The following is a 27,512-nucleotide window of genomic DNA, read 5'->3' as shown; positions in this document are numbered from 1 at the left end:
AAAAAGTGTGGGTTCCCACAAGACCTAAGTAGAATGTTGTTCTTACAGTAAGTATGAAGAAAAAGCTAATTTCCCCCTCAGTAATTCCAGCTGGGATCTATTAGGCCCATCTGAATACTGTACTTTTTAATCTTTTTTGTATTTCCACTAATTGGTCTTTTGACCAATGATATCAGATCTTTTCACATCAGATCTTTTTCAGAGCTGATCTGATTGGTCAAAAGACCAATTAGTGAAAAAAATATCAGAATTGGTCTTCCTGGATATTGAAATCTCTGACAGTAGTTATTTTACAACTTTAAAGAGCCCCTATCTTCCAAGGCACTAAGATCCAAAGAAACCAAAAGGTTACAGAGAACTGTTGGCCATAGAAATATAATTATTTCTATGCTTTGCTGTTGGCCTTGCGCGGATGACTCATCAATCCCACTGTATCCTTCCTATGACACGAGGGCATGTTGATACTGGAGACAGAGAGCCAAGTGTCAGGCTAAGCTCCTCCACAAAGCCCCCCCTCCTGTCTGACAGTAAAAGGCTGTTCGCTTTTGATATGTCTTGGTCACAGCCGCCTCTGATGTTTATTCAAATAACACAGCAACAGTCATGTTTACAGCCAGCCTCCGACTGCAGGGAGCTGCTCCCAGAGCCAGTCAAGCAGATGATAATGCATCAATGCAGAACTGCAACCGTAGACTCTTCAAAGCATGGTTGAACTACAACTTGGCAACATAACAGCTTGCTTTACAGTACATTAGCCCTAAAATGCATTAATATTATTGAAACCGGAATTTAAAAAAATTGTATTGACATTGGCAACATTGGGTAAATGGTGTGCCATAATGAAAAGTTATGGTACGCTTAATTGAAAAACTTTAAGCAATTTTTAATAAGACTTGAACACTGTATTGATTATGTTTGGCCCTGACTATTAATCTCAGCGTAACAAAGTTTAGAGTTGCCCAATCTAATGCGGACAGTAAAATGCCCATTTTAAAAACTGCAAGGAGGTAGGTGAATGAGAAATAAGCAATGCTTGGGTGCCTTTGAGAAATGTAGTGCTGGCACACTGCAAACAGACAAGGCCCCAGTTCAAAGAAATCATCCAGGGAGATGATCATCGTTATCCGTTACTGAGTCAACGGATACCTATCGATTGCAATGAGCTACCAGTTCCAACAGTCTTAAGGACAGATGGTTTCAACCTTCAGCATAGAAACTTTTGTGAGAAGTGCTGATGGGGTAATGCAGCAGCACAACGTTTGGAGACCTCGCCAGAAAGTTTGTTCTCCGAACATCCATATGTCTGTGTTAATCCATCAGATGGGCCTCCTCCTTTCTCCGTCTCCCTCCTTTTTTCTCTCTCTCTCTTTCCTCCATCTCTGCTTAAAGCCTGCTCTTGTCCCTGACACGAATCACTGTTTATTGGAGAAATGGAAGCTGAGTTCTGCTCCCCTCTTTCTCATTAACGGTGGAAGTAAGGAGAAAGAGAAAAACCTTTTATATTTTATTAGTCATCAGTCAACCCTCTCCCCCCTATTTATACATCGCTGTGCTCTGCCTGTCATTAGTCTGCCACTCCCCCACAGCCAAGGTTAATCACCTGCAGAGAGGTCTGTTCACCGTGACAGGTACAGGCGAAATTACTGTGTGTGTTATTTCGGTGTGTGTGTGTGTGCTTGCGTGCAGTGGGAAAGTGGAGAGTAACAGAAGGTTGTTTGATGTGTTTTACAGTGACAGTTCATTAAGGGCTAGTCTGACACAATGTGATGCGTCATAACAGAACTGGAGTAATCAGTGAGAGTAAAATACAGAATAGTCTACCTTCCTGCCTCCTCCCTTGGCTGTAAATTTACCTTTCTCTATTCCTCTATATGCACATTTTAACAAGATTCTTGTACATTGGATATAGGTTAAATAGGACAGCCATAGAATGTTAGAAAGACATTGAAAGCAAAGTGTCATGAACAAATGTTCAGTCTCTCCAATAACATTTACATTGCCCGTAAGACTTCAAAAATCTTTTCCTGAAGACACATTTCTTTTACCAATACCACTCTTTACAGAATGTGAAAAGGTTGACACATTTCTCAAATAATAATACTTTTATGTAGCATTTCTAGAAACCACATAACTGATGAGAAAACGTATGTACACATTTCTGTCATGCTCTTTATTTAGCATTACATTCGCCCATCCCTTAGAAAATAAATCAAATTCTAGTTTTCCTCCTATACCATCTCATAATGGATACAGACAGACCACAGATGTTTAACATAACATACTGCAGCCTCCATGGGCCAAGTGGCAGGGAAATACTAGATGGAAAAGGTGGAACAAATTGGACCCTTACCATTCCATCCTATCAAACAAAATGGAATATTTAGGTGTTTAAGGCAGTGCTTTTTTAAATCAGACCTTAAACACATTACCACAGCAATGTCCCCTTCATGGGGATGTGGAGGAGGTTGTTTGGCCCATTTGAGAATCTCCACAGCATAGTCTCTTCATACAGCATGTCAACACCTGCCTGTGATACAGTACATGGGGTGGGGAGGATGGACTCTCACACTGAAGATGATTCAGTGGAAGCCCTTCTGTGAAGATGACTACTAATGATGATGTCAGATGGGACTGAATCAAAGGGGTCAAAGTTTAGAACGAATATATGGAGCTCATTAGTGATGGGGGAAAGATCGATACAGTTACATATCGGGATATTATTTTTGACGATGTATCGTTTTGACTATCGCAATATTATATTTGCGCCCGTTGGCTGTACCTGCAGCAAAACTTGTTTTCCATTATCTTTTTAAATAGGGAGACAATTTGTTTTCAGCATTTTTATTTCCATGACTGATCAAAACTTGTTTTCTCATGGCTATCTTTTGTTCCTCTGCAGCATATATATGGTGAGCAATATGTTTGGAACATCGAATCGTAAAAAAATCAAAGTCGAATTGGAATACATATAGAATCGTGAGAATGGCAATGCATATCGTATCGGCACCAAAGTATCGTGATAATATCGTATTGTGAGGTCTCTGGCACTTCCCAGCCCTATAGCTTGTGATCACGTCGTTGATTAGATCTGGGAAAGTTGGGGGTGGCAGGTGTTTCATAGAAAGGTCTTTTCATAAACAAGGTTACTCATAAAATAGGACTTTAAACTTATTTAATCACCTTTTAAAGTCCCCCTGCATTAAGTGTGGCTGGGAGGTTGAGTGTAGGTGGACAGGGGCTTCATGACCTGCCGGTGTGTGAGATGCTCCACTCAGGGCTGTTATTGCTGTCATGGAGAGGCCTGTTTAGCCCTTCCTCAGTGGCCTGCTGGAGGTCATTTTGCAGGGCTCTAGCAGTGCACCTCCTTGCACAAAGGCGGAGCTAGCGGTCCTGCTGCAGGGTTGTTGCCCTCCTACGGCCTCCTCCACGTCTCCTGATGTACTGGCCTGTCTCCTGGTAGCGCCTCCATGCTCTGGACACTACGCTGACAGACACAGCAAACCTTTTTGCCACAGCTCGCATTGATGTGCCATCCTGGATGAGCTGCACTACCTGAGCCACTTGTGTGGGTTGTAGACTCCGTCTCATGCTACCACTAGAGTGAGAGCACCGCCAGCATTCAAAAGTGACCAAAACATCAGCCAGGAAGCATAGGAACTGAAAAGTGGTCTGTGGTCACCACCTGCAGAACCATTCCTTTATTGTGGGTGTCTTGCTAATTGCCTATCATTTCCACCTTTTGTCTATTCCATTTGCACAACAGCATGTGAAATTTATTGTCAATCAGTGTTGCTTCCTAAGTGGACAGTTTGATTTCACAGAAGTGTGATTGACTTGGAGTTACATTGTGTTGTTTAAGTGTTCCCTTTATTTTTTTGAGCAGTGTATATTTGCACACTGAGATTGGAATAATACTGTGTAATTGTGAAAATTTGGATAAAGCCCTTTTATTGTAAGAGCAGTTTGAAAAGACTGCCTGAAATTTCAGCCATTTTGGTGGAATGGAGCTTTGGGCTTTCCATGGTGACATCATCATATGGTAACTTAATAGTCCAATAAGAAAGATAGTTCCAAACCTCTCTGCCAATAACAGCTAGTTTTCAGTTTACCCCTCCCCACTCAGACCACTCCCAGATGGTCCTAGCATAATTCTTGCTTGAGAAATTGCTCTTTGCTAAGAAGCAAATGTTTTCTTCTTTTTGATCATTTTAACCGAAAACAAACACAGTAGCATTGTTGCCCAGAGATGATTTGATATTGAGGTAAAAAAAATGGCTGCATTGGACCTTTAAAGGAAATGGTTATATTTAAGGTAAATCAATGATAAATGTAGAGACCAGATTTGTTTATAAATGACAACGTTATTTTCTGCTGTCAGATCTAACAAGCTTTAATTCTCCAGATAAATGGAGAATTCTGCCGCACGGGTGTCTTGAGTGCTCCTTTTGATCTTGCTCTGACGTCATAGCCACCAGCTTGCTTCAGAAAGGCCTCCAAAATTAGCCTTGTATTGTCTGGATTCCCTGAGAGGGGAACTAACTAGCTCTCTGATCGAATGAAAACACATCTCAGAGGAGGTTTCAGGGAGTTTAGCCAGAAGGAGATCTATAGAACTGGTACTTTAGCAATAAGAAGTTGTCGTGAATAGATTGATAAAAAATGAAACAGATACAGTGATATATAATTTGAATAAGAGGTATAATATGTCAAAGGAGGTAAACAATAGTAAGGAGTACAGTATGTGCCTTACAGCAAATGAGCATAATAGGAGGCAAATAAATAAACACTGTAAGAGAGGAGATGCAGTAGGGGGAGTTCATTTTCACACGGTGCACAGTGCTCAAGCCTTGGTTGCAGTATGGGGAACAGGGGCCGGGACAGTGTGTTTCAGTTCATTAACAACAAGCTGAGAGAGAGGGTCTCTGGCCCTGGCTATATGCAGTCCCCTTGCCATGTTAATTTCTCCTCTCTCTCAACTCATAGCTGAACCCATTTGGCCCTTATCTCCTTGACCTTCTGGCAATAATTAGAGCAGTGACAGCCACAGTCCTGCTACCACATCTAGAGCCTCTCCTCTGAGACCTGGACCCTGGAGTCCTGAGGGCCCAGTTCACACCCAGGCCCCATGCCAAAGGGCTGGCCACGACCCACAGTCCCAGCCTCATCCTAACAAGCAGATGGGCATAAAGGGCCCTTTGGTTGCTCTGTTTAGAATACACTCAATCCTTTGGATTAGAGAGTGTTCTGGCCGTCACACCTCAATGATGTTCACAGATGGCGCCCGGTTGTTGTTGTTGTTGTTCTTGGGGAACTGGAGGGGAAGAAGGGAAACAGCAGTGATGAAAAAGATGAAGGCCAGTCTCTAAACCTGGAATAAAGTATAATTCTGCTAGTGTATGAGCATGGAGCGCCTGGACAGAATGGGTGGGTTATGATGCTTTCTCTCTGGAAGGGAGATGGGGTATTTTGATAATTTTAGTGTCAATTGGTTTAGTTGGCAGAGGGCATTAGCCAGTTGTTGAGGGAGATGGAGAGGAGCGAATGGACATGGGACAATCATGCCAGCGTATGGGCTGTCTATGCATTGATTTGAAAGGCTTTGGATTTAAAGCATTGTCATAATTTATGGCCTGGAGATGCATGTTTTGCATTTTAACAGTTTATTTTTTGGATGAAGTGCTGTCATAAATGCTAGTAAATCAATGCATATTCTGTTATGTGGTGGGCGTAGCTCTAATGGTGTTATGGGAGTGTTAACTGCTGGAGAAAGTGGACCTTTTTTAAGTCGCTGGGACGATTCACCTGCCCGGTGACGGTGGGGACTCAGTGGGGAGGAGAAGGGGGTTATACCTTACTGCGCAACAGCCCCCCCGTCGGGTGCTCTGGAGTACTGCACTCTGATGAGGTCTTGGCTTTGTCCTTGTTGGTGTTGGGCTCGTTGTCTTTGATGATGTCATACTGACGGCAGAAGAGAGCGATCACACCTGACAGAGATAGGAGAAAAGGGCATACACATAAAGATCGTAAATAACAACCACATTACCGCAGAGAAAAGCAGACGGAAATAATTTAGCATGGACAAATTACATCAAATTGTGGACCATATTTGTTTAAAAATACCTTTTCTTTTTTTCTACATTCATGAGGGTGTGTGTGTGGTAGGGTTGCAAAATTCCAGTAACTTTTCCCAAATTACCATGTTTTCAAGAAATCCTGGTTGGAAGTTCTCGGAATCAGAAGGGAATAAACAGGAAATCCAGATTCCTGCAACCAGGATTTCTGGAATACCTGGGAATTGGTGAAACTTACTGGAATTTTGCAACCCTAGTGTGTGGGTAGCACTCTGACCTTTTGAAACATTCCACCCCTCACCTGCCCACATGATCAGCACCACCACGATAATGATGAACTCCCCTGCCCTCAGCTGAGCTCCCACTTCCTCCATGGTCACCTCGTCTGGAGTGTCAAATACAGCAGCACAATCAGTTCATCACCATGGCAACATTATCATCAGAGTTATTATTGGTAACTGGCAGCTTATTAAACCCAGGTTCTCCTGACAGGTCAGTCTAATGATGGGGGAGTGTTGGGGTGAAAGCCGTCATCTGCTAAGGGAATATGCCGGGCAGAACTTCAGTCCAGTAGACCTCGTCTCTACAGCAGGAGGTTGGTAGCACCTTAATTGGGGAGAACGGGCTCGTGTTAATGACTGGAATCAGTGGAATGGTATCAAATACACCAAATGCATGCTTTCAAGGTGTTTGGTGCCATTTCATTTGCTCCGTTCGGGCAATTAATGTGAGCCGTCGTTCTCCCCTCAGCAGCCTCCACTGGTCTCTACTGTAATTATACATAATCAGGAGTAGGTCTGCTCTGTGTCAGCTGGATAGAACCATTAGCTCCTGACACCCCCTATTGTGTAGACTGATCTCTCTATTCTTCTTCAGTCCCAGGATGGCGCCACTCACCACTGTCTTTCTGTCAGCTAGCACTGCTTTAAACAGGCCACGTTTTTCATGATTCCAGGTGACTCTGACTCAACCCTAACAACTTGTGCACAGCCTCCACAATTATCTCCTCGTTGAAGAGCGCTGCTATGTGGGAACCGCACAGCACAATGCCTCAATTTGCCCACTTTCTGAGAGAGGCTGATGGTGTCAAAGGATTCAGTAGAAGCTGGGCATAAAGAAAATACATAGCCTGAGACAGGGTCAGTGGGGATCCCCACTCTGAAGGGGTTGGAGAGAGTTAATCACAGCAGCCACAATCGATTGAGTTGGGCATAAATATAACTCAATAATCATTATTAATGTCCTAAGGGCCAAAAAAGATCAGAGAAGTGTGTGTTTGTGTGTGTGTTCAATGTCCACTCATACAAAGCAACATGTTTATGAATTCAGTAGAGAGCTGGCTAAAGTTCAGCACACAAGTGCCCCCCATTTAAAGACCAAACAGAAGTAGGCAGAGACACTGAATTGGGTTCTTGGCCTTGATCAGGGAGGTGGCCAAGAACCCGATGGTCACTGACAGAGCTCCAGAGTTCCTCTAGGGCACATATGTCAGAGTCAAGGCCCGCGGGCCACATCCGGCCCGCGAGAAGGTTTTTTACGGCCCCTGGGATGATCTTGATTTATTATTAGAACCGGCCCGCAGACCGCAGCAAGCCGGCAGCCCGCAGATCTTTTACACGCACCAATACTACATTTCCCACAATGCAACGGTGACGCACCGAGCAGTAGGCTGCTTCATTTCAATATTTATTGGCACAGCAGTCGTCAGCATCACAGTAAAATTAACTTTCAGATACCCATCAAAAATGGCAAAACGGAAGGTGGACACTGAGAACCGGGGGTTTCAAACAAGGTGGGAGTCGGAGTATATGTTCACGGAGGTAGCTGGAAAACCTGTGTGTCTTCTGTGTGGAGAAAGTGTGGCGGTACTGAAAGAGTATAATCTGAGACGACATTATGAAACGAAACACGCGGACAAAAACAAGAATATGGACATGGAACAAAGGCTACAAAAGGCAGAGGAATTAAAACGAGGCCTCAAATCTCGACAGGCTCTGTTCAAAAAAGCCAAATCACAAGGCCAGGCTGCTGTCAAGGCCAGTTTTATTTTGGCAGAAGAGATCGCTAAATCAGCCCGGCCATTTACGGAGGGGGATTTCATCAAAAACTGCATGATTAAAGTTTGTGACGAAGTTTGCCCAGAAAAAAGGCAACTCTTTTTAAATGTGAGTCTGAGCAGAAACACCATTGCCGAGAGAGTAGACCAGTTGTCCATCAATCTAAAAGAGCAGCTTGTGAAAAAGGGAAAAGATTTCATTGCATATTCCTTGGCTGTGGATGAGAGCACCGACATTTCTGACATTGCCCAGTTGTCAATTTTCATCCGCGGAGTGGACTCCAGCCTAAGCGTGACAGAGGAGTTTTTGGCTTTACGTCCTATGCATGGCACAACTACGGGGCATGATTTGTATGAAGAGGTGTCAAGATGTGTAAATGAGATGGAGCTGCCTTGGGAAAAACTCGTGGGTTTGACAACCGACGGAGCACCTGCGATGTGTGGACACAGGAGCGGACTGGTGGCGAAGATACGGGAAAAGATGCAAGAGGAAAACGCGACAGGTGAGCTGACAGCTTATCATTGTATCATACACCAGGAAGCGTTGTGCGGTAAAGCCTTGAAAATGGAGCATGTAATGAGCATCATCACGCGCACAGTTAACTTTATCAGAGCCAAAGGTTTGAATCACCGCCAGTTCAAGGCATTTCTGACGGAGTTAGAAACGGAGCATGGTGATTTGCCTTATCACACAGAGGTGCGATGGCTAAGCCAGGGAAAGGTGCTTCAAAGATGTTTCGAGCTTCGTGAGGAGATTTGTCTGTTCTTGGACAGCAAAGGGAAAGACACAACACAACTCCGAGATGAAATGTTTCTGTGTGAAATGGCTTTTCTGTGTGACAATACGAGTCATCTGAATGCAATGAACTTGCAGCTGCAGGGTCGGGATCATGTCATCTCTGATATGTACAGTACAGTGAAGGCATTTAAAACCAAACTGACTCTGTGGGAGACGCAGATGCGGAAAGAAAATTTGAGCCACTTTCCCAGCTGCCAGACCATGAAAGAGAAGCTCTCTACCAGTGCGTTCCCGAGCGCACAGTTGGCTGATAAAATAGGTATGCTTGCCGCTGACTTTCGACGCCGATTTGCTGACTTTGAAGCACAAAAAAGCAGGTTGGAACTGCTCGGTAACCCATTTGCTGTTGACGTGGAAAGCTCACCACCAAACCTCCAAATGGAGTTGATTGACCTCCAATGCAATGATGCACTGAGGGCAAAATATGCGGCAGTGGGTGCTGCGGAGTTCGCCCGTTTCCTCCCCGACACAATGCCCCAGCTGCGCATCCAGGCTGCTCAAACGTTGTCTATGTTTGGCAGCACATACCTGTGTGAACAACTGTTTTCTTTGATGAACCTGAACAAAACATCACACAGAAGTCGACTTACTGCTGAACACCTCCACTCAATTCTGAGGATTTCCTCAGCTCAGAGCCTTACCCCGAACATTGATGAACTTGTGGAAAAGATGGGACACCACCAAGTATCACCCTCAACCTCAAACAAGTGAACATTACTGTGCAATCACATATTTAGAGTTTTTACTCAGTTCAAGTTTAAAAGTTAAAGTTTAATATTTGTTTTCACTGCATGTTACTTCTCCTTAAACAAAGTGTTGTTTTTGATTAATAGATTTTTGCACTTTATTTTATTGTATTTCAATCCAATTATATTTTAAAAATATTTCAGTTGAGTGGATGATAGAAAATTGCTATTATTGTTTTTTTCTTTGAAGTAAATTTAGCCCACTTTTGCTAAAATAGAAAATATAGGCTACTGATGGTGCCTTGAATACCGGTTTCTTTCATTTAATGTTCATGTTATGGGGATTTTTATATAAAGGAAATTTGTCTTTTGTGTCTGTTGAAAATTAAAGATTACTGACAGAGCCATAAGAAAATATTGCTTTATTTATCTGATCATATTGGAATATATTTGTTAGGTTTTCAGTAGGTTCAATTAGGTTCACTAGACTATATGCGTCATTTAAAAAATTTTCAATGAACATTCGAACAGTCCGGCCCTCGGCTTGTAGCTAAATTTTTTATTTGGCCCTCCGTCCATTTGACTTTGACACCCCTGCTCTAGGGAGATGGGAGAACCTTCCAGAAGGACAACCACCTCTGCAGCACTCCACCAATCAGGCCTTTATGGTAGAGTGGCCAGATGGAAACCACCCTTCAGTAAAAGGCACATGACAGCCCACTTGGAGGTTGCCAAAAGGCACCTAAAGGACTCTAAGACCATGAGAAACAAGATTCTCTGGTCTGATGAAACCAAAATTGAACTCTTTGGCCTGAATGCCAATCATCACGCCTGGAGGAAACTTGGCACCATCCCTATGGTGAAGCATGGTGGTGGCAGCATCATGCTGTGGGGATGTTTTCAGTGACAGGGACTGGGAGACTAGTCAGGATCAAGGAAAAGATGAACGGTGCAAAGTACAGAGATCCTTGATGAAAACCTGCTCCAGAGTGTTCGGGACCTCAGACAGGGGTGAAGGGTCACCTTCCAACAGGACAACAACCCTAAGCACACAGCCAAGACAACGCAGGAGTGGCTTCGGGATAAGTCTCAATGTCCTTGAGTGGCCCAGCCAGAGCCCAGACTTGAACTAGATCGAACATCTCTGGAGAGACCTGTGTAGCGACGCTCCCCATCCAACCTGACTGAGCTTGAGAGGATCTACAGAGAAGAATGTGAGAAACTCCCCAAATATAGGTGTGCCAAGCTTGTAGCATCATACCAAAGAAGACTTGAGTCTGTCATCGCTGCCAAGGGCACTTCAACAAAGTACTGAGTAAAGGGTCTGAATATTTGATATTTCAGTATAAAATATATATATATATTTAAATCTAAATAACGTTTTAATGTTTTTTTTCAGTGACAGAACACTGAGCCAATCATGGCGCAACTAGAGAACATTAACAACCGCTCCGTATATTCCGCTGGCTGCCCCACCACCACAGAAATCTCTGAGCTAGGTTGAAACACGTGCATTTTGGAACTGCCTTACTCAAGAAAACGAAAAACAGGCCATATTTGTGTGGCTTTATTAACTCAATTATTATTATTTATTTTTTTACATTGTTTGCAAACTGATATGTGACACGTATTAATGCCAAAATAACATGCAAAACAGGCAAAAATAATTACACTTTGGATGGTGTATCAATACACCCAGTCACTACAAACATACAGGCGTCCTTTCTAACTAATTTGCCAGAGAAGGAAACCGCTCAGGGATTTCACCATGAGGCCAATGGAGACATTAAAACAGTTAGAAAGTTGAATGGCTGTGATAGGAGAAAACTGAGGATGAATCAACAACATTGTAGCTACTCCACAATACTAACCTAATTGACAGAGTGAAAATTTCCAAAACTGTTTGCAACAAGGCACTAAACTAATACTGCAAAAAATGGGGCAATGGATTTCACTTTTTGTCCTGAATTCAAAGTGTTATGTTTGGGACAAATCCAATACATCACATTACTGAGTACCACTCTCCATATTTTCATCCTGCTAAACACAGGCAAAATCCTACAGGAAAACCTGCTTTAGTCTGCTTTCCACCAGACACTGGGATATGAATTCACCTTTCAGCAGGACAATAACCTAAAACACAAGGCCAAATCTTAACTGGAGTTGCTTACCAAGAAGACAGTGAATGCTCCTGAGTAGCTGAGTTACGGTTTTGACATAAATCTACTTGAAAATCTATGGCAAGACTTGAAAAGACTTGAGCCACACGGGTGGTCCCGTGTGGCTCAGTTGGTAGAGCATGGCGCTTGCAACGCCAGGGTTGTGGGTTCAATTCCCACGGGGGGACCAGGATGAATATGTATGAACTTTCCAATTCGTAAGTCGCTCTGGATAAGAGCGTCTGCTAAATGACTTAAATGTAAATGTAAATGTAAAATGGTTGTCTAGCAATGATCAACATCCAATTTGGCAGAGATTGAAGAATTTGGGGTGTGAATACTTATGTCAAATAGTTATTTCTATATTTAATTTGGAATAAATTAGCTAAAATGTCTAAAAACGTGTTTTCTCTTCGTCATTATGGGGTATTGTGTGTAGATGGGTGATAAAAAAAAAGTCAAGGGGTGTCAATACGCTTTTGAGAAAGATAATTACAAAACATATAATTTTATTCAGTAAATATATTTATTTGTTTCTTCATTTTGATAAGAGATAAATGTAATGAATTTACGGTTATTTGTAGCTGTAAAAATCAAAATGTACCGATTTTAAGGTTCTGTCATTATATTTAGGGTGGGGTTGTGTGAAGTTCTTGTGAAAAAAATGGGGTCCTGAGAAATTATTGCAGAAAAAATGGGGTGCCCATTGAAAAAGTTTGAATACCACTGATGTAGAGGGATAGAGAGGGATATGGAGGCTGCATCATTATGCGACCGGCGCTGAGTCATGCCTTAATACTGTAGCCATTTATCACAGTGGCTGCCTGGCTGTACACAAGGAAACAAACACTTCTCTGAGACCCGCACATTTATCTCACCTCAGCCCAGCCATCACTCACACACTAACACCACTTTCGCTGCACAGGTTCTCGTCTCATCTCATCCACCTATAGGGATCTAGCTCTGGGTTGGTCTGAGCCTAGGGACGGTAGGTCTGTATGTGTCTGATGAGGCTGTTTGTAGCATTCTGTATCCCTTTGTGCTAGTTTCTCCTAGCTGAGATTCCTGACAATATCCCAACTAAATTACCTGGGATTAGTTTGTGTGCCCAAAGAGCCTTTGCTACTGTGACTGTGAAATGTTCCCAGAACCACAAGCCCCCTGCCTCTGCTTCCTGTGAGTGTCTGTGAGGAGTCAGTGAGTGAAGGAGCCAGGGTGTGAGTGTCTGTGAGGAGTCAGTGAGTGAAGGAGCAAGGCTGTGAGTGTCTGTGAGGAGTCTGTGAGTGAAGAAGCAAGGCTGTGAGTGTCTGTGAGGAGTCTGTGAGTGAAGGAGCAAGGCTGTGAGTGTCTGTGAGGAGTCTGTGAGTGAAGGAGCAAGGCTGTGAGTGTCTGTGAGGAGTCTGTGAGTGAAGAAGCAAGGCTGTGAGTGTCTGTGAGGAGTCTGTGAGTGAAGAAGCAAGGCTGTGAGTGTCTGTGAGGAGTCTGTGAGTGAAGGAGCCAGGGTGTGAGTGTCTATGAGGAGTCAGTGAGTGAAGGAGCAAGGCTGTGAGTGTCTGTGAGGAGTCAGTGAGTGAAGGAGTCAGTGAGTGAAGGAGCCAGGGTGTGAGTGTCTGTGAGGAGTCTGTGAGTGAAGGAACCAGGGTGTGAGTGTCTATGAGGAGTCAGTGAGTGAAGGAGAAAGGCTGTGAGTGTCTGTGAGGAGTCAGTGAGTGAAGGAGTCAGTGAGTGAAGGAGCCAGGGTGTTAGTGTCTGTGAGTGAAGGAGTCAGGCTGTGAGTGTCTGTGAGGAGTAAAGGAGCGAGGGAGTGAGGGAAGGGTGCGAGCCAAAAGCACATCGATTTGCATCACGCTGCCCTGAATATCTCATCACCACTTTGACAAATGCATTACCCTTACTGTAGATAGAGCACAGGGCAGGCCCGGGGGGCAGTTGGGGGTGAATGCATAGAGGCACATCAATATACCACAAACTATACCCTGAAGGTGTTATATTCATAAATTGTTGTAAGAGCGCTTGATGTTTAAGAGCATTCTGTTGTGAAACTTAATTTCACGCTTTGTGTCCCCATTGATTTGTATTGGCCTTTATGGAATCAGTCAAAAGTTGTCAACAGTCCAACTGCAAGCCTTACTCTCGGCACTGTATGTGTACATACTGCTGTGCACAGGGTTTCCTCTGCCTTTTTTGGCACTGTACCTGTATTACAGCAAGGTACGGGAACCTGGAGAAGTGCTTCGAACTTTGTTTTCTCCATAGATACTTTATGTATTAGCTTCAGTCTTATCCTAAAGTTGTGTGTGAGATTCTAGAGTTGTTTACCTTTACTCTTCGAGGCCTGTGTCTCAGACTCCTTGGGCGTGCGGAAGCGCAGGGGTTCGCTGTGCTGACTCATGGGCCCACTCATGCTGATGGACTGCACGTGCACAATGTAGTCGGTCTCCTCCTCCAAGTCCCATAATGCACAGGAGCGGGTGGTGGTGTTCACTTCCTGGATGAAGCGCAGCATGCGCACGTCCTTCTTCTGTTGGCACATCATCACAGAGGTGCGTTTAGTGAGCAGTGGAACACAAAACTATTCACTGATGTTGAGTAGAAGTCTCACACACAGCATTGAGCCCTGGTGAACTGCAATCCCAGTTATCACATACTGTACAGTAATAGTAGACAGAAATAGACTGTGTGGAGGAGTGGAGAGAGGGAGCAGCAGTCAGGAGATGGGCAGAACCGGGGCTCTTAGCTGGGCCTCTGGGACCAGGAAATCATCTGCTGATTGGCTAGAATGGAGCCTAACCATTGTACAGGGTCGAGTGACTGTGTGCAAGTGGGAAATGTTATTGCTTTCCCTCTTTACACAGCTGCCATCTTCCACTGCTGTTGTCGAGGAGACAGGCGCTCTGACGGAATCGTCCTGGCAACACAGCGTTCCGTGACACAACGGTTCCGCAAAACAAGTTGCTGGCCAGCAACGCAGGGACGCAATGGAGAGACGGTGAGTAGGGATTGGTGACAGATACTATTTGATCTCCTATTGGCGAGAGTGTTTGTGTGTGCGGTTGGGTCTCCTCCCCCCCCGCACTGCCCTCCCTCTTGCTCTCACCTGCTGTGTGATGGCAAAGCCGATGACAAGGTCCCCCTCGGGGATGTCCCATGTCACCACGGCAGAGTTGGACTTCAGAGCCTTGATGGTCACATTGACAGGAGCCGCCAAACTGTCTGCAAACACAGACAGGGAGAGAGAGAGAAAAGATACACATGAAGCAAATGAAGTTTACTGTCTAGTGGGTACCGGGTAGGACACAGTAGGTACGGTAATGGGTACATGTATTATTTACATGGACTCAATATAGTACTTCAAACAGTCCCTACAATCACAGAGCGGTTAATAAGCTACTCCACAGGAGAGCTTGGCTATTCTAGACAGTGTGATCTACAGATTGGCCATCAGACTGTGGAGCCTGGTGCTTACTACAAACGGAGGCCTCTGATCACTGCAACCCCCCACAGCTGGTTTCACTGTTCACTGTTACTCACCCAGGAAGAGCTGTGGCCTGATTCAGTATTCACATCCATTCAGCATAATTAGGACTCATAAGAAATACAAGTGCAATCAAATCTAGAGTGGAGCGGTTTGTAGGGGTTGAATTTTAAATGTCCCCGCAATTAAGGGTTGAAATTTTGAATAGGTTCACATTTAGAGTCAGTTGAATATTCAGTGAAATTACACTCAACTCAAAATAATGTACATGTACACTGAGCGTACAAAACATTAGGAACACCTTCCTAACGTTTAGTTGCACCCATTTTTGCCCTCAGAACATCCTCAATTCATCGGGGCATGGACTCTACAAGGTGTCGAAAGCATTCTACAGGGATGCTGGCCCATGTTGTCTCCAATGCTTCCCACAGTTGTGTCAAGTTGGCTGGATGTCCTTTGGGTGGTGGACCATTCTTGATACACAGGGAAACTGTTGAGCGTGAAAAAAACAGCAGCTTTGCAGTTCTTGACACACTCAAACTGATGCGCCTGACACCTACTACCATACCCCGTTCAAAGGCACTTAAATATTTTGTCTTGCCCATTCATCCTCTGAATGGCACACATACACAATCTCATGCCTCAAGGCTTAAAGATCCTTCTTTAACCTGTCTCCTCCCTTTCATCTAAACTAATTAAAGTGTATTTTACAAGTGACATCAATAGGGGATCATAGCTTTCACCTGGATTCACCTGGTCAGTCTATGTCATGGAAAGAGCAGGTGTTCTTAATGTTTTGTACACTCCAGTGTATATAGAGTTGGGTTACTTTTTATTATTCAGTGTAAAGATATGTTGTGCGTGCTGCAAACCATTGACAGTTTAATCAGGGCTTGTGCTACATCACTTCAAAGTAATGATTTGTTGCTGTGCAATACATTTACAGTTTTGTGTGTGTGCATGCTAGTTGTGTGTGTGTGTGTGTGTGTGTGTGTGTGTGTGTGTGTGTGTGTGTGTGTGTGTGTGTGTGTGTGTGTGTGTGTGTGTGTGTGTGTGTGTGTGTGTGTGTGTGTGTGTGTGTGTGTGTGTGTGTGTGTGTGTGTGTACTGTATTCAGATGTTTACACCTGGCAGCATACTTAATCGAATAAGTGAGCATATGACGCTGTGATTACAAATGAATGAGATATCCAAACTCTGCTGGAGCAAGGACATGCCAACTGTTCTTCAATGACACTTTCAATTCATACATTCCAGATAGTGAATGGGAGAATCATTATCAGGGCTTACCTGAATGATCAGAGGGCTTTGGTGGTGATGACTCATGTGATGGGGGAGTGTCTGCAGAGTAAATGAACATGCAATCTTCCATGTTCCTTCACTGTCAGAGGGAGGGCGCCCTGTCTCTTAGCCCCTCCGTGTCACACGTACACTTCAGTATGGTAAACAGTCTGAGACATTGAGGATTGATGGGTTTGTGTGATGAGACACAGGAGGGACGGGAACAGATAAATGAGAGTGGACACTCATAATCATGTTACGTTATTCCGACACATAAATCTATTTAGTGCTGCAGATGTATTCAGATGAGTTATTGAGCGTGTTAGCGCTCACTCTTGTTTTTAGCTAGGCAGTGTAAATCATGGCCTAGTAATTGGGGGATGTACTCCTTGGCGGACGGTGGCCAAGACAGGAAGCTCTCATATATCCCCATGACGTGAAGTGTGAGTCAGGACTAATGAAACAGCAGACAGATGTCTCCATAAACTCTCTCACTCACACACCGTCAGGACCACAGGATGAGAGATGGGGATGACTTTGACTCAGAACTCTGTGTGTGTGTGTGTGTGTGTGTGTGTGTGTGTGTGTGTGTGTGTGTGTGTGTGTGTGTGTGTGTGTGTGTGTGTGTGTGTGTGTGTGTGTGTGTGTGTGTGTGTGTGTGTGTGTGTGTGTGTGTGTGTGTGTGTACTGTATTCAGATGTTTACACCTGGCAGCATACTTAATCGAATAAGTGAGCATATGACGCTGTGATTACAAATGAATGAGATATCCAAACTCTGCTGGAGCAAGGACATGCCAACTGTTCTTCAATGACACTTTCAATTCATACATTCCAGATAGTGAATGGGAGAATCATTATCAGGGCTTACCTGAATGATCAGAGGGCTTTGGTGGTGATGACTCATGTGATGGGGGAGTGTCTGCAGAGTAAATGAACATGCAATCTTCCATGTTCCTTCACTGTCAGAGGGAGGGCGCCCTGTCTCTTAGCCCCTCCGTGTCACACGTACACTTCAGTATGGTAAACAGTCTGAGACATTGAGGATTGATGGGTTTGTGTGATGAGACACAGGAGGGACGGGAACAGATAAATGAGAGTGGACACTCATAATCATGTTACGTTATTCCGACACATAAATCTATTTAGTGCTGCAGATGTATTCAGATGAGTTATTGAGCGTGTTAGCGCTCACTCTTGTTTTTAGCTAGGCAGTGTAAATCATGGCCTAGTAATTGGGGGATGTACTCCTTGGCGGACGGTGGCCAAGACAGGAAGCTCTCATATATCCCCATGACGTGAAGTGTGAGTCAGGACTAATGAAACAGCAGACAGATGTCTCCATAAACTCTCTCACTCACACACCGTCAGGACCACAGGATGAGAGATGGGGATGACTTTGACTCAGAACTCTGTGTGTGTGTGTGTGTGTGTGTGTGTGTGTGTGTGTGTGTGTGTGTGTGTGTGTGTGTGTGTGTGTGTGTGTGTGTGTGTGTGTTTGTGTGTGTGTGTGTGTGTGTGTGTGTGTGTGTGTGTGTGTGTGTGTGTGTGTGTGTGTGTGTGAGGGAGCAGACACCAGCATGTCTTTGTTAGCGGAGTCATCAGAGGGACAGGAGGTAGTGTGTGGCGTGCTGGGCCGTGTCATGAGGATGACAGTGTTCAGTGGGTGACAGCTCGGCAGTCTTTCAAGGAGAGAGGGGGTATATAAAGAGAGGCAGTATGTTTGCATGGGTGTCTGTGTGTGTTTGCTAGTAAACCAATTGTACAGTGCACATTAAATTAGATTTTGTCCAGCCTACAGACAACAAACAAATAAAACACTGAAACTGTTGGCTTGCAGTTTGCACGTACTATTTCCCCTCGCCATTTTAAGAGCCTTTACTAACTCGCAAGCACGCACACACAAACCCTGTCTTCTGCTTAGTCTTATTGTCACAGTACTCCAGCTGCCCTTGATCAATAAAGCCTATGATTATTTAATGAACGTTCTTCTCTGGCCTCCACAGGCCCTTCTCTCTCGACTCATACCAGCCCCCCCCCAGACCACCAAACCCTCTGACCTGGGAAAGACAGTAGTACTCCCCCCTCAACCTGTGAACTGTATCTCTGTATAGCTGCTCTCTCTGAGTGTTGAACGCAGGCTGATGTCTGACTGAGTTGCTTTGCCTCTGCCTGATCTAAGACCCTGGTCTGGTCCTGCAGCATTTCATCCTTTCATGCCTCTGTGCTCATAGAGCACTTACTGCCCAGCAATCAAAGACACCCTTCTCATCTCATGGGTAAATATCCCACAGACAGACATATAGTCTGCATGCTGGCAGTAATGGCCCGAGGGGAGTAGAATATTAAAGTGGGCCAATACTGTGGTGCTTCTCTCTGGCATTAGCAATGAGAGACCATAAATAGACAAATGAAGTGAACCTTGGGTTGCTGTCTCTAAGCGATAGCCGACCCTGCTGGACAATAAATTAGCACATGTTCATTAACACGTCTTCACCTGACGCTAACGAGCATGCTGGGGGAATCACAAGTGGCTTTTCAATACCCCCCCCCCCCCCCCCACCACCAAACGTGTCATTGAGATTGCAAGGGCAACCACTTCTCCCTTTGTGCTTTCAGGTCATTCCTACTCTTCCTCAGGTTTACTGTACTGTGCAGTACACGCACACACACACACACACACACACACACACACACACACACACACACACACACACACACACACACACACACACACACACATGCATATGCATGCAGACACACACTGATTTGCAGGCATATATTCATGTTGTCATTCTCACACCCACAGCAGTTAAAGAAACAGCAGTAAAGCCTAAAGGAGAGTTGGAACAATAGAGTTAATGTGTTTCATTTGGCATCTTAAACAGCTGTTGAAAAATGAATGTCTGCGTTAGGTGTACAGGGCGAGACTGGGAGCCATAACACGATGCCATGTTCAATTATGAATGCACTATCACCTGTTTCATTACAGCCTTTATCGAGCCTCAGTCTATTTTTCACTGCTTATTGTCCCTGGATGGACGCAGAGAAACAAAACATTTTCCTGTTCTCTTGGTCACTCTTTCTCTTCCTCTTTCCATCTTTCTTATAGTCTTTCTCTCTCTCTCTCTGCTTTTGTTCAGCCATTCTCTCTTTCATTCTCTAGCTGACTCTTTCAAATCTCTGAAACGCTCTCTCTCGTCATCTCTACCTGTCTCCGATCTATCTGGTTGTGTGGACATTCTCCAGTAGAGCCTCTCCTGACAGGTGGGCTGCAAACAGTCTCCTAGTCCTCCGGAGTGTAAACAGTCTCCTAGTCCTCCGGAGTGTAAACGCTGCTCTGGCTGACTGACACTTCTTTTTTTTTCTTTTCTTAAATTTTGTTTTATCCCCTTTTCTCCCCAATTTTCGTGGTATCCAATCGCTAATAATTACTATCTTGTCTCATCGCTACAACTCCCGTACGGGCTCGGGAGAGACGAAGGTCGAAAGCCATGCGTCCTCCGAAGCACAACCCAACCAAGCCGCACTGCTTCTTAACACAGCGCGCCTCCAACCCGGAAGCCAGCCGCACTAATGTGTCGGAGGAAACACCGTGTACCTGGCCCCCTTGGTTAGCGCGTACTGCGCCCGGCCCGCCACAGGAGTCGCTGGAGCGCGATGAGACAAGGATATCCCTACCGGCCAAACCCTCCCTAACCTGGACGACGCTAAGCCAATTGTGCGTCGCCCCACGGACCTCCCGGTCGCGGCCGGCTACGACAGAGCCTGGGCGCGAACCCAGAGACTCTGGTGGCACAGCTAGCACTGCGATGCAGTGCTCTAGACCACTGCGCCACCCGGGAGGCCTGACTGACACTTCTGTGGGAGCTGCTCACTGCCTCCTCCACTTCAGACAATAGAAGGAAAGAGTTCAGGCTTGGCACCCCCTATCCCTACCCCACCCTCTCATCATCTCTGCATCATCTCCCGCCAACACCTCCATATCAATCCACAGCCTCTACACTACAGCACGCTATGACTCACTTCATACTGTTAGCGCGGTTTGTACTATGCACTCTCTGGTTTTGATTGGCAGAACAAGTACAGTATGGGTAGAGATACAGTCCAGGTTTACCCTACATTTATAGTTCTAGGGGCACAGAGGGGGTTGACATCTCCCATAAACAACAAAGTGTACTGGTTTCGCACTCAAAAAGATGTTGCATAAAGCTTACTTCATTATTCCATTCACTTGTATTATTTTTTACTGCATCAGGAATAGCGTACACAGACGTTTCGGCTTTACCGCCCTCCTCAGTTGGTAGGTACAGTTTTATTTTAATTCAAAACAGCATTTGTAGAGAACAACCGGTGAGCAGCAGGTGCTTCTAATCAGGGTTGCCACTCATCCCAACCAGGAGCTCATTAGGGCCTGGTTTAACATAGAAAATGTTACTGTCTATAGTTTACTGTGGAAATGTACAACCCAGAAAGCGAACCACTGGAGTGTGGCTTCCAGCCCCTTTCCCAAAGCCCCAGAGAACAGTGTGTGTGTCTTTTCCATGGCTTTTCACTCGCCATGCTCCATGATAAACATACCTCCAGGGCTTTCCTCTTTTGAGGAGACATTAGTTATTTACTTTTGACAAAATAATTCTCCAACCCGCTGGCCTAAAGAGCTGCAAAGATGCGAGCGCCGAAATAGCCTCTCACTTTCACTCTCTCACCCACTCACTCTCCCCCTCACTTGTGTAATTAAATGTAAAAAGGCAGAGTATGAAAATCAATGCTGCGTTGTGTAGTATCGCATCTGAGAATGCAGCTAATTCAAAAGCAAAGGAGCACGGGTGGCAGTGTTGATTATTTGACAAGCCGCCGTACTGCTTGTCTGTTAACTACAAATGAAATCTAGTTCCTATCCAAGTTCCTCGGGCCAGGAAACCAAGGTAATATCTACACAATCAATATCCCAGTAGAGCTGGGCACATTATACACACAGCACTTAAATATGATGGGGTTTTCACTATTCTCCCCTTCTCCTTGTTTCACTGTCTTCTACTCACCCCTTTCTCTCCCTGTTACCTACTCCACTCTCTCTTTCTCTCATCATCTTTCTCTCCATCCCCGTTTTATTCTCTCTCCTCATCCCTCGTTTCCTGTCTGTTTCATTCTCTCTCTTTTTCTCATCCCTCTCTTCCTGTAGAGTGTTAGCCAGTCTGTTGAGAAGTGAAGCAGCTGGTGGGGTAATGCCTAGCTGCCTTCTCGGAAGGATGGCACTGGGAGGGAGATGATGGAGAGAGAGAGAGAGGTCGGCATTGGCTCTCTATGGTGCTTTCTCTCCATCTCTCTCTCACTTTCCTTCTCTCAGTATTTCTGCATTTTTCGCTCACTTTTTTTCTCTTTCACACTCTTGGTCTCCTTACTCCCTCTCTTGCCCACTGGGCACACACTGGTTGAATCAGTGTTGTTTCCACGTCTATTCCACATCTACTCCACGTTCAGCCAATGTGGAAAAGACGTTGAATTCACGTATGTGCCCAGTTGGTGTTTTCTCTTGATCTGTGCATCTTCTCTCTCTCTCTCTCTCTCTCTCTGGATTAGCACTGGGACTAGTGAAGCAAAGCTCTGGCAGAGAGGAGAGAGAGAGAGAGAGAGAGAGAGAGAGAGAGAGAGAGAGAGAGAGAGAGAGAGAGNTCTGCATGTTGGTAAGTAAGCATTTCACTGTTAGTCTACACCTGTTGTTTCCTGAAGCACGTGATACATACGATTTGATTTGAATAATGTGTGTTCCCAATGACAGCAACAAGGCCCCTCAGACAAGCACATCCATTAATTTCCATGGATCTCAGCTCTCTGAGAGATCACAAGTGGAGTAGACATGGAGTATGACAAAAAGTGACCAATTGACTATATCAATCACACATGGTCTGGTTGGAAAATAAGCTGCTAAGATGAGTTCCACTGTGAAAAGATGTTGAACAGATGCTGTTTGGTTGAGTTGTATTTCAGTCAACCTTACTCAACAGAAGCCAGCAGGAACGCAAACAAGGCTTAGTCCTTTGTCTTAATCTGTGCATTCTAGCGCTGTGAGTCATGTGCAGGAGCAGGCAACAGAGCATCAGGAGCCCTGTGTGTATCTGGTCTAAGGCCCCTCTGTCTACAGTGTCTGAGTTCAGGCAAAACCAACCACACTCATTCTGAGGAAGATTCCACTTGTCTCTTTTGCTGCTGTTGGCTGGTGCTGCAGCACTTCTCATGCTCGCTGACATTTTGCCTTGTCTCTATTGTGTTTGCCTACTGTGTTTGAAAATACCATCAGCCTGTCATTAAGGCTGTTCTTTTTGATTAACAGGGGGAACATGGCTTTATTAGTGTGTGTTAGTGCTGGTAATGGCTGTAATGTATGTGTGTGCTGAGCTGCAAGTGCCATTTTGAGAGAATTCTGTGCCTTCGTCTGTTCTCTCCTTTTGTCTACAGATCTACTGCCAAATAACTAATTGAATACTTCAATAATACAGCCAGCCAATGAATGAATACTATTAATCTGTTTCCACTCACACATAAACACACTGACACACAAACACACACACACATGCACGTAATACAAACCCATATGAACATACACAAGCACACACTCCATTACTTATATCATAATGTTCTGCTTCCAAACACCCATTTCTCTTTGCCGCTCCGGTCGGAGCAGACCTCATACATGTGTTAAGTGGAAGATATCCAGCCTCTGCTGTGTAACCCCATGCATGTTCTGTTTCCTGCTCCATTGGTTGTGTCTGTCTGCGGGGTAAACTATCTAAATCCAAACAGACTGTTCTTTTGAAATTGGGATGATTCATCCAACAATAAGTGGCTGGCCTACATAACAACCAGGCTTTTAGAGAAAGCACTTAAGCCAGGTGACATCCAAAACAGGTAGCTGTGGGCTGTATTTGTTATCACGTATTATTTCAAAAGATTCACAGAATCTAACAGATGAAAAATGTCTATTTCGCATAAAGGAGAACAACGGGAGACTAAAGTGAAGAAAGAAAAGGTGGCATCAAGGAAATACTGTTGTTCCATGAATACAGACCTTCAGGAACCACAGTGTATGTCCCCCTAGTTTGTTTAACATACTGTAAAATGATGTGTTTTTCTGATGAAACCACCTCCCAGTAAATATTCCACAAAGAGCTTTTGAGCAAGCTAGCGATTTGGCAGTAGACTGGAGTTGATGAGTCTGTTTAACGACCTTTGGCTCCTCTGTCTGGTTGCTGTAACTCCTACGGGTGGGATGGTGTGATGACTTGACACTTGACAGTTAATATACTGCTGCTACTGAGAATCTGTGGCAGGGTTGGGGAGTGGCAGGACTCCTCTGGCTGGCCAGCGTTAGAACCCTCATAGTGGGAGTGTAATAGTCATGCTGTGTTTTACAGTAAAAACAAAACAAGGCTTTTTAGAATAGTTACTCGTTTCATCAGAACTTGAAAGGGTCTCCAAGGTTACGCTGGGCTTTTCTATTGGTTACTGTTTAACTACTTGATTGATTGGTTGATTTGATGGGTTGACTGACTGATTTATTGTGTTTCATGGCGAGTCTGTCGAGGAGCAGGGACTGGCTGGTGGAATGTACCACCTCGTTAAGATGGTGTTGAAGGTCATTTACATTTTAAATGGAAACATTAGCTTTACATTCCTCGTCCAGGGTGACAGATACTTCATGACTCACCATAAACAGAAACGCATTAAAGGACGTCACAAATGTAAAGTTTACAGCGTGTTAACACACACCCACACGCTTCTGTCAATCTATCCATCCTACTCAGGACCAAGCTGCGCTCCTCTGATCACTTGTCATGCTTTCCTTTGTTTCTGTGTTCTCTATGTTGGCTTTCTAAAGATGTTTCAGAAGTAACACATTCTTAAGAGTATCTTAGACAAGTGCAATGTCTACTTCAATCAAATATCCATCCACAAGTTCCCTTGACTCTCTCCAGTCAACACTTCTACTAAGGAGATGGAAGAGGAAGAGGTTTAATGGTCTCTCTGATTGTCTGAGTGTTCTTCAACCTGGTCCTGGACAACCACAGGGTGTTAGTACTGGGCTGGAACAAAAGCCTGCACACACTGTATATCCCTAGGCCCAGTGGATTGACGAACACCATTAGATCCACGATCTGGCTGCATTGATACAGTATGTGTGTTAGCTCTCTAGTACAGTACTGTCTAGTGAGATGACATCATACACTAGGTATATGTTGCTGTGGCTATAAGGAGATTGATGTAGATGGAGGAGGGATTAGAAGAACATTCTCTCTGCACTGCCAGCAGGACTGGCTCATTAATCAATGTTTTATTCAATCGCCCTCGCACAATCAGAATATATGAAACAATTATGAGCCCACAGAACCCATATGTGCACCCCACTTTCGGCGAAACGTGATTTGCTGACACGGTAAGGGTGTGTGTTGCCTACGTGCAAGTGTGCATGCATGTGTGTCTGTGTCTAGACTATGTCTAAGGCTGTGTCTAGACGTGACAGTTCATGCAGCTTTAGAATTCTGATCATAGCGTTCTGTTCATGGAATTCCGAACGTGTCATGCATCTACACCTACAGAAATGTGTCTACCGTGTCCACAGTGTGTCCAGATTCCCCATTCCCGTGCTATATTTAAATGCCAGTAAACATTTTACAAATGGTGGAATAGGCAAAATATGATAACACCACAACAACTGATGGCTGTAGCTAACAGGCCAGCTAATCGCTGTAGCTAGCACTCAATGCTAAAGGGATTGCAAACAGGTTAGCATAACTCTAGTATTTTTCTAAATATTAGCTAGCTGGCTACCATTTGTGAGGCCAGCAAACACGTTCTTCACATGCTAGGAGCGTATTTCCTCCCAACGTTATAATGAAAAGTTGCCTCTCGGTCTCAAAACACATGTTTTCTGGAGACATGTGGGAGGACTGTTGATGACATTGCCCCCTGGTCAGCCAGATCGGAAACAGTCAGACCACAAAGCGTTTTTTGTATTCTGATAGCAGATGTCACATGTAGGTGTCAAGTGTAGACACGTCCTAAGTGTCTGTGTGTATTTATTTATGAGCGAGGGAGAGAGAGAGATGGAGAGAGAGAGATGCAATCCAGCTGAAATGTAAACACTGTAGAGGAGGTGGATTCTGATTGCAGTAGTGTGTCAGTATGGTGTGCAGCGCTCCATCACGCTGAGCAGTGAAAGCTACAGCACTCAAGTGTTTAGGGAACGTACATTACGGGGTGATAGATTCCGCTGGGGTTCTCTTCAGTCTATTCCCAGGGTTCACTCTCACCTCACGCATAGATCATTCAGCAGCCTTCCGAGGAACAATTTGAAATGGTTGTTTTCCTCCTCAAATGTTACAGCAAGCTGTGCCAATAGTACATTCACTGTAATGCCATGATCCTAATGGATATTAGTTTGGTCCCTGCTGTATAGATATCACATATTACTTTGAAAATGTGTGTAGATGAAATACATATTTGTTATCCTCCATCATTCTGTGATAACAGTTAATTACAGATTTTTAAGTAAAACATAAATTAAAAAAAAACATTAAAGCTATTTCATTTTCAGAGACATTGGGGTTGTACCTGTACCATGTACTACTTAATTAAATGCAAAGGTCAGCTTTACTTGGAACACACACACATCTATAAACCTGTTTTGGGTAAGTCAGTTTAACGTCATATCAGTCTAAATCTTATGAATGTAAGCACTTAACAACTGCTTGGATCAAAGGCTAGTGTTATTCTTGCTGATACGGTAGTAAATATAACTAGGCTACAGTAATAAAACATACTGAAACGTAACGTAGGCAATAAAACTGGTGCTGAATTATTGCAAAAGCATTTGTTTAGCCTTTAAATCCCGAAACATAACTGCTCATGTTCCATGGCCTGTTTAGAGTGTTTCAGTATAGATCAGTACCAGTAGAATGTCTGGAGCATTGTATCAATACAGATTCTTACACACACACACGATTCCTCATTCATCGCACAGAATATAGACCAAATGCCAATTAGAAACAAATTAGCACAAACATTCACTTTTTCCCATTGTTTTATTTGCACGGATACCAATGCAGTCCCCTTAATGCTCACACATTAACCCTAGAGTTCCCACTACAAGGCAAATACGTGAATGCATGGTTGAGTAATTGCTGACAAATAAATATTTTCAGTACATAAACATTAACTTACCCGCAAAGACGCGAGAGACACCTAGACAGCTGAGAATTAGCAGTGGCACGGTTGACAGGAAAAATCTCTTCATCCTTTAAACATTAGAGGACGTGAGATCCATTTACTCTGACTAGAGCTATGTTAACTGCCTTGCTATTGTTCAGCATTCACATCAGTCCATGCATATTGTCTCGATCAAAAACCGTTTACTGTCTCGTTGGCTTGCCGCAGATTGACTGACGAGCGCTTTCAGCACCTGGGACAGCGACAGTGCTCCCCCACCGACATGCAACAGTAGCTTAACATGCGGCCGACCTTGTGTGTCGCCCACGAACGCTCTTCATTGCTCCACCTCAGCTACGAGAGATATTTATAGACATTAAACTCGACGACCATACATAAATGAAGTCCTGGTGATGAGTGTTGGTCCGTGGCTGTGGCTGTGGCCGAGTTTCGCACCGTGTACATATGTGCCCCTGAAGTCGGGTGGTGCTTAGGGGCACTCAACAGAAACGTGATCGCGCTGCTCTCACAGCCCGTGGCACACTGCAATTGACACTCGCGTGCGTATAGTCATGGGAGAGATGCACACACACACAGGCATACAGTCTATGCTACAATTATTATTCATATGCGCTGCAATTATACCTTTATGCACACATAATGTCCACATGGAGAGTTTATTAATTATGATGAAATGAGGTATGAAAGCATCTCACAGACTGATATTGGCTACACTAAACCGGATAACTTTGACTTTTGCTCAAAGTGCATGTATATTTTT

General features: G+C 44.4%; 1 protein-coding gene across 4 annotated transcripts; it reads right to left on the bottom strand.

The window, feature by feature from the left end:
- Nucleotides 1-1,491: 1,491 nt before the first annotated feature.
- Nucleotides 1,492-27,289, bottom strand: LOC129812758 (fibronectin type III domain-containing protein 5-like). Of its 4 annotated transcripts, none has more exons than XR_008753070.1 (6): nucleotides 26,747-27,289; nucleotides 14,869-14,984; nucleotides 14,091-14,292; nucleotides 6,349-6,456; nucleotides 5,776-5,984; nucleotides 1,492-5,311 (listed from the first exon to the last, which is right to left on the bottom strand). XR_008753070.1 is itself a non-coding variant. In XM_055864595.1 (6 exons), the coding sequence occupies exons 1-6, from the start codon at nucleotides 26,817-26,819 to the stop codon at nucleotides 5,252-5,254; spliced, it is 693 nt and encodes a 230-aa protein (XP_055720570.1). In that variant the 5' UTR covers nucleotides 26,820-27,286; the 3' UTR covers nucleotides 1,492-5,251. The 4 variants fall into 4 exon arrangements, 2 of the variants coding, with proteins under 2 accessions (XP_055720570.1, XP_055720571.1); XR_008753071.1 differs by having other exon boundaries at nucleotides 6,373-6,456; nucleotides 26,747-27,287; XM_055864595.1 differs by having other exon boundaries at nucleotides 5,851-5,984; nucleotides 26,747-27,286.
- Nucleotides 27,290-27,512: the final 223 nt, after the last annotated feature.

The sequence above is a fragment of the Salvelinus fontinalis genome, chromosome 16 (assembly GCF_029448725.1).
Source record: "Salvelinus fontinalis isolate EN_2023a chromosome 16, ASM2944872v1, whole genome shotgun sequence".
NCBI lineage: Eukaryota > Metazoa > Chordata > Actinopteri > Salmoniformes > Salmonidae > Salvelinus > Salvelinus fontinalis.
The sequence above is the reverse complement of the archived record's forward strand: the minus strand, read 5'-3'. Positions and strand labels throughout refer to the sequence as shown.

Excerpts from the sequence above, each read along its gene's own strand:
- LOC129812758 (XM_055864595.1), bottom strand. The coding sequence starts at position 26,819 with ATGAAGAGATTTTTCCTGTCAACCGTGCCACTGCTAATTCTCAGCTGT. Across the intron at positions 6,457-14,090 it reads ACAGGCCTCGAAGAGTAAAG|ACGAGGTGACCATGGAGGAA; the intron begins GTAAACAACTCT and ends TTGACACTCCAG. Across the intron at positions 5,985-6,348 it reads GGGGTGGAATGTTTCAAAAG|GTGTGATCGCTCTCTTCTGC; the intron begins GTCAGAGTGCTA and ends TATCTCTGTCAG.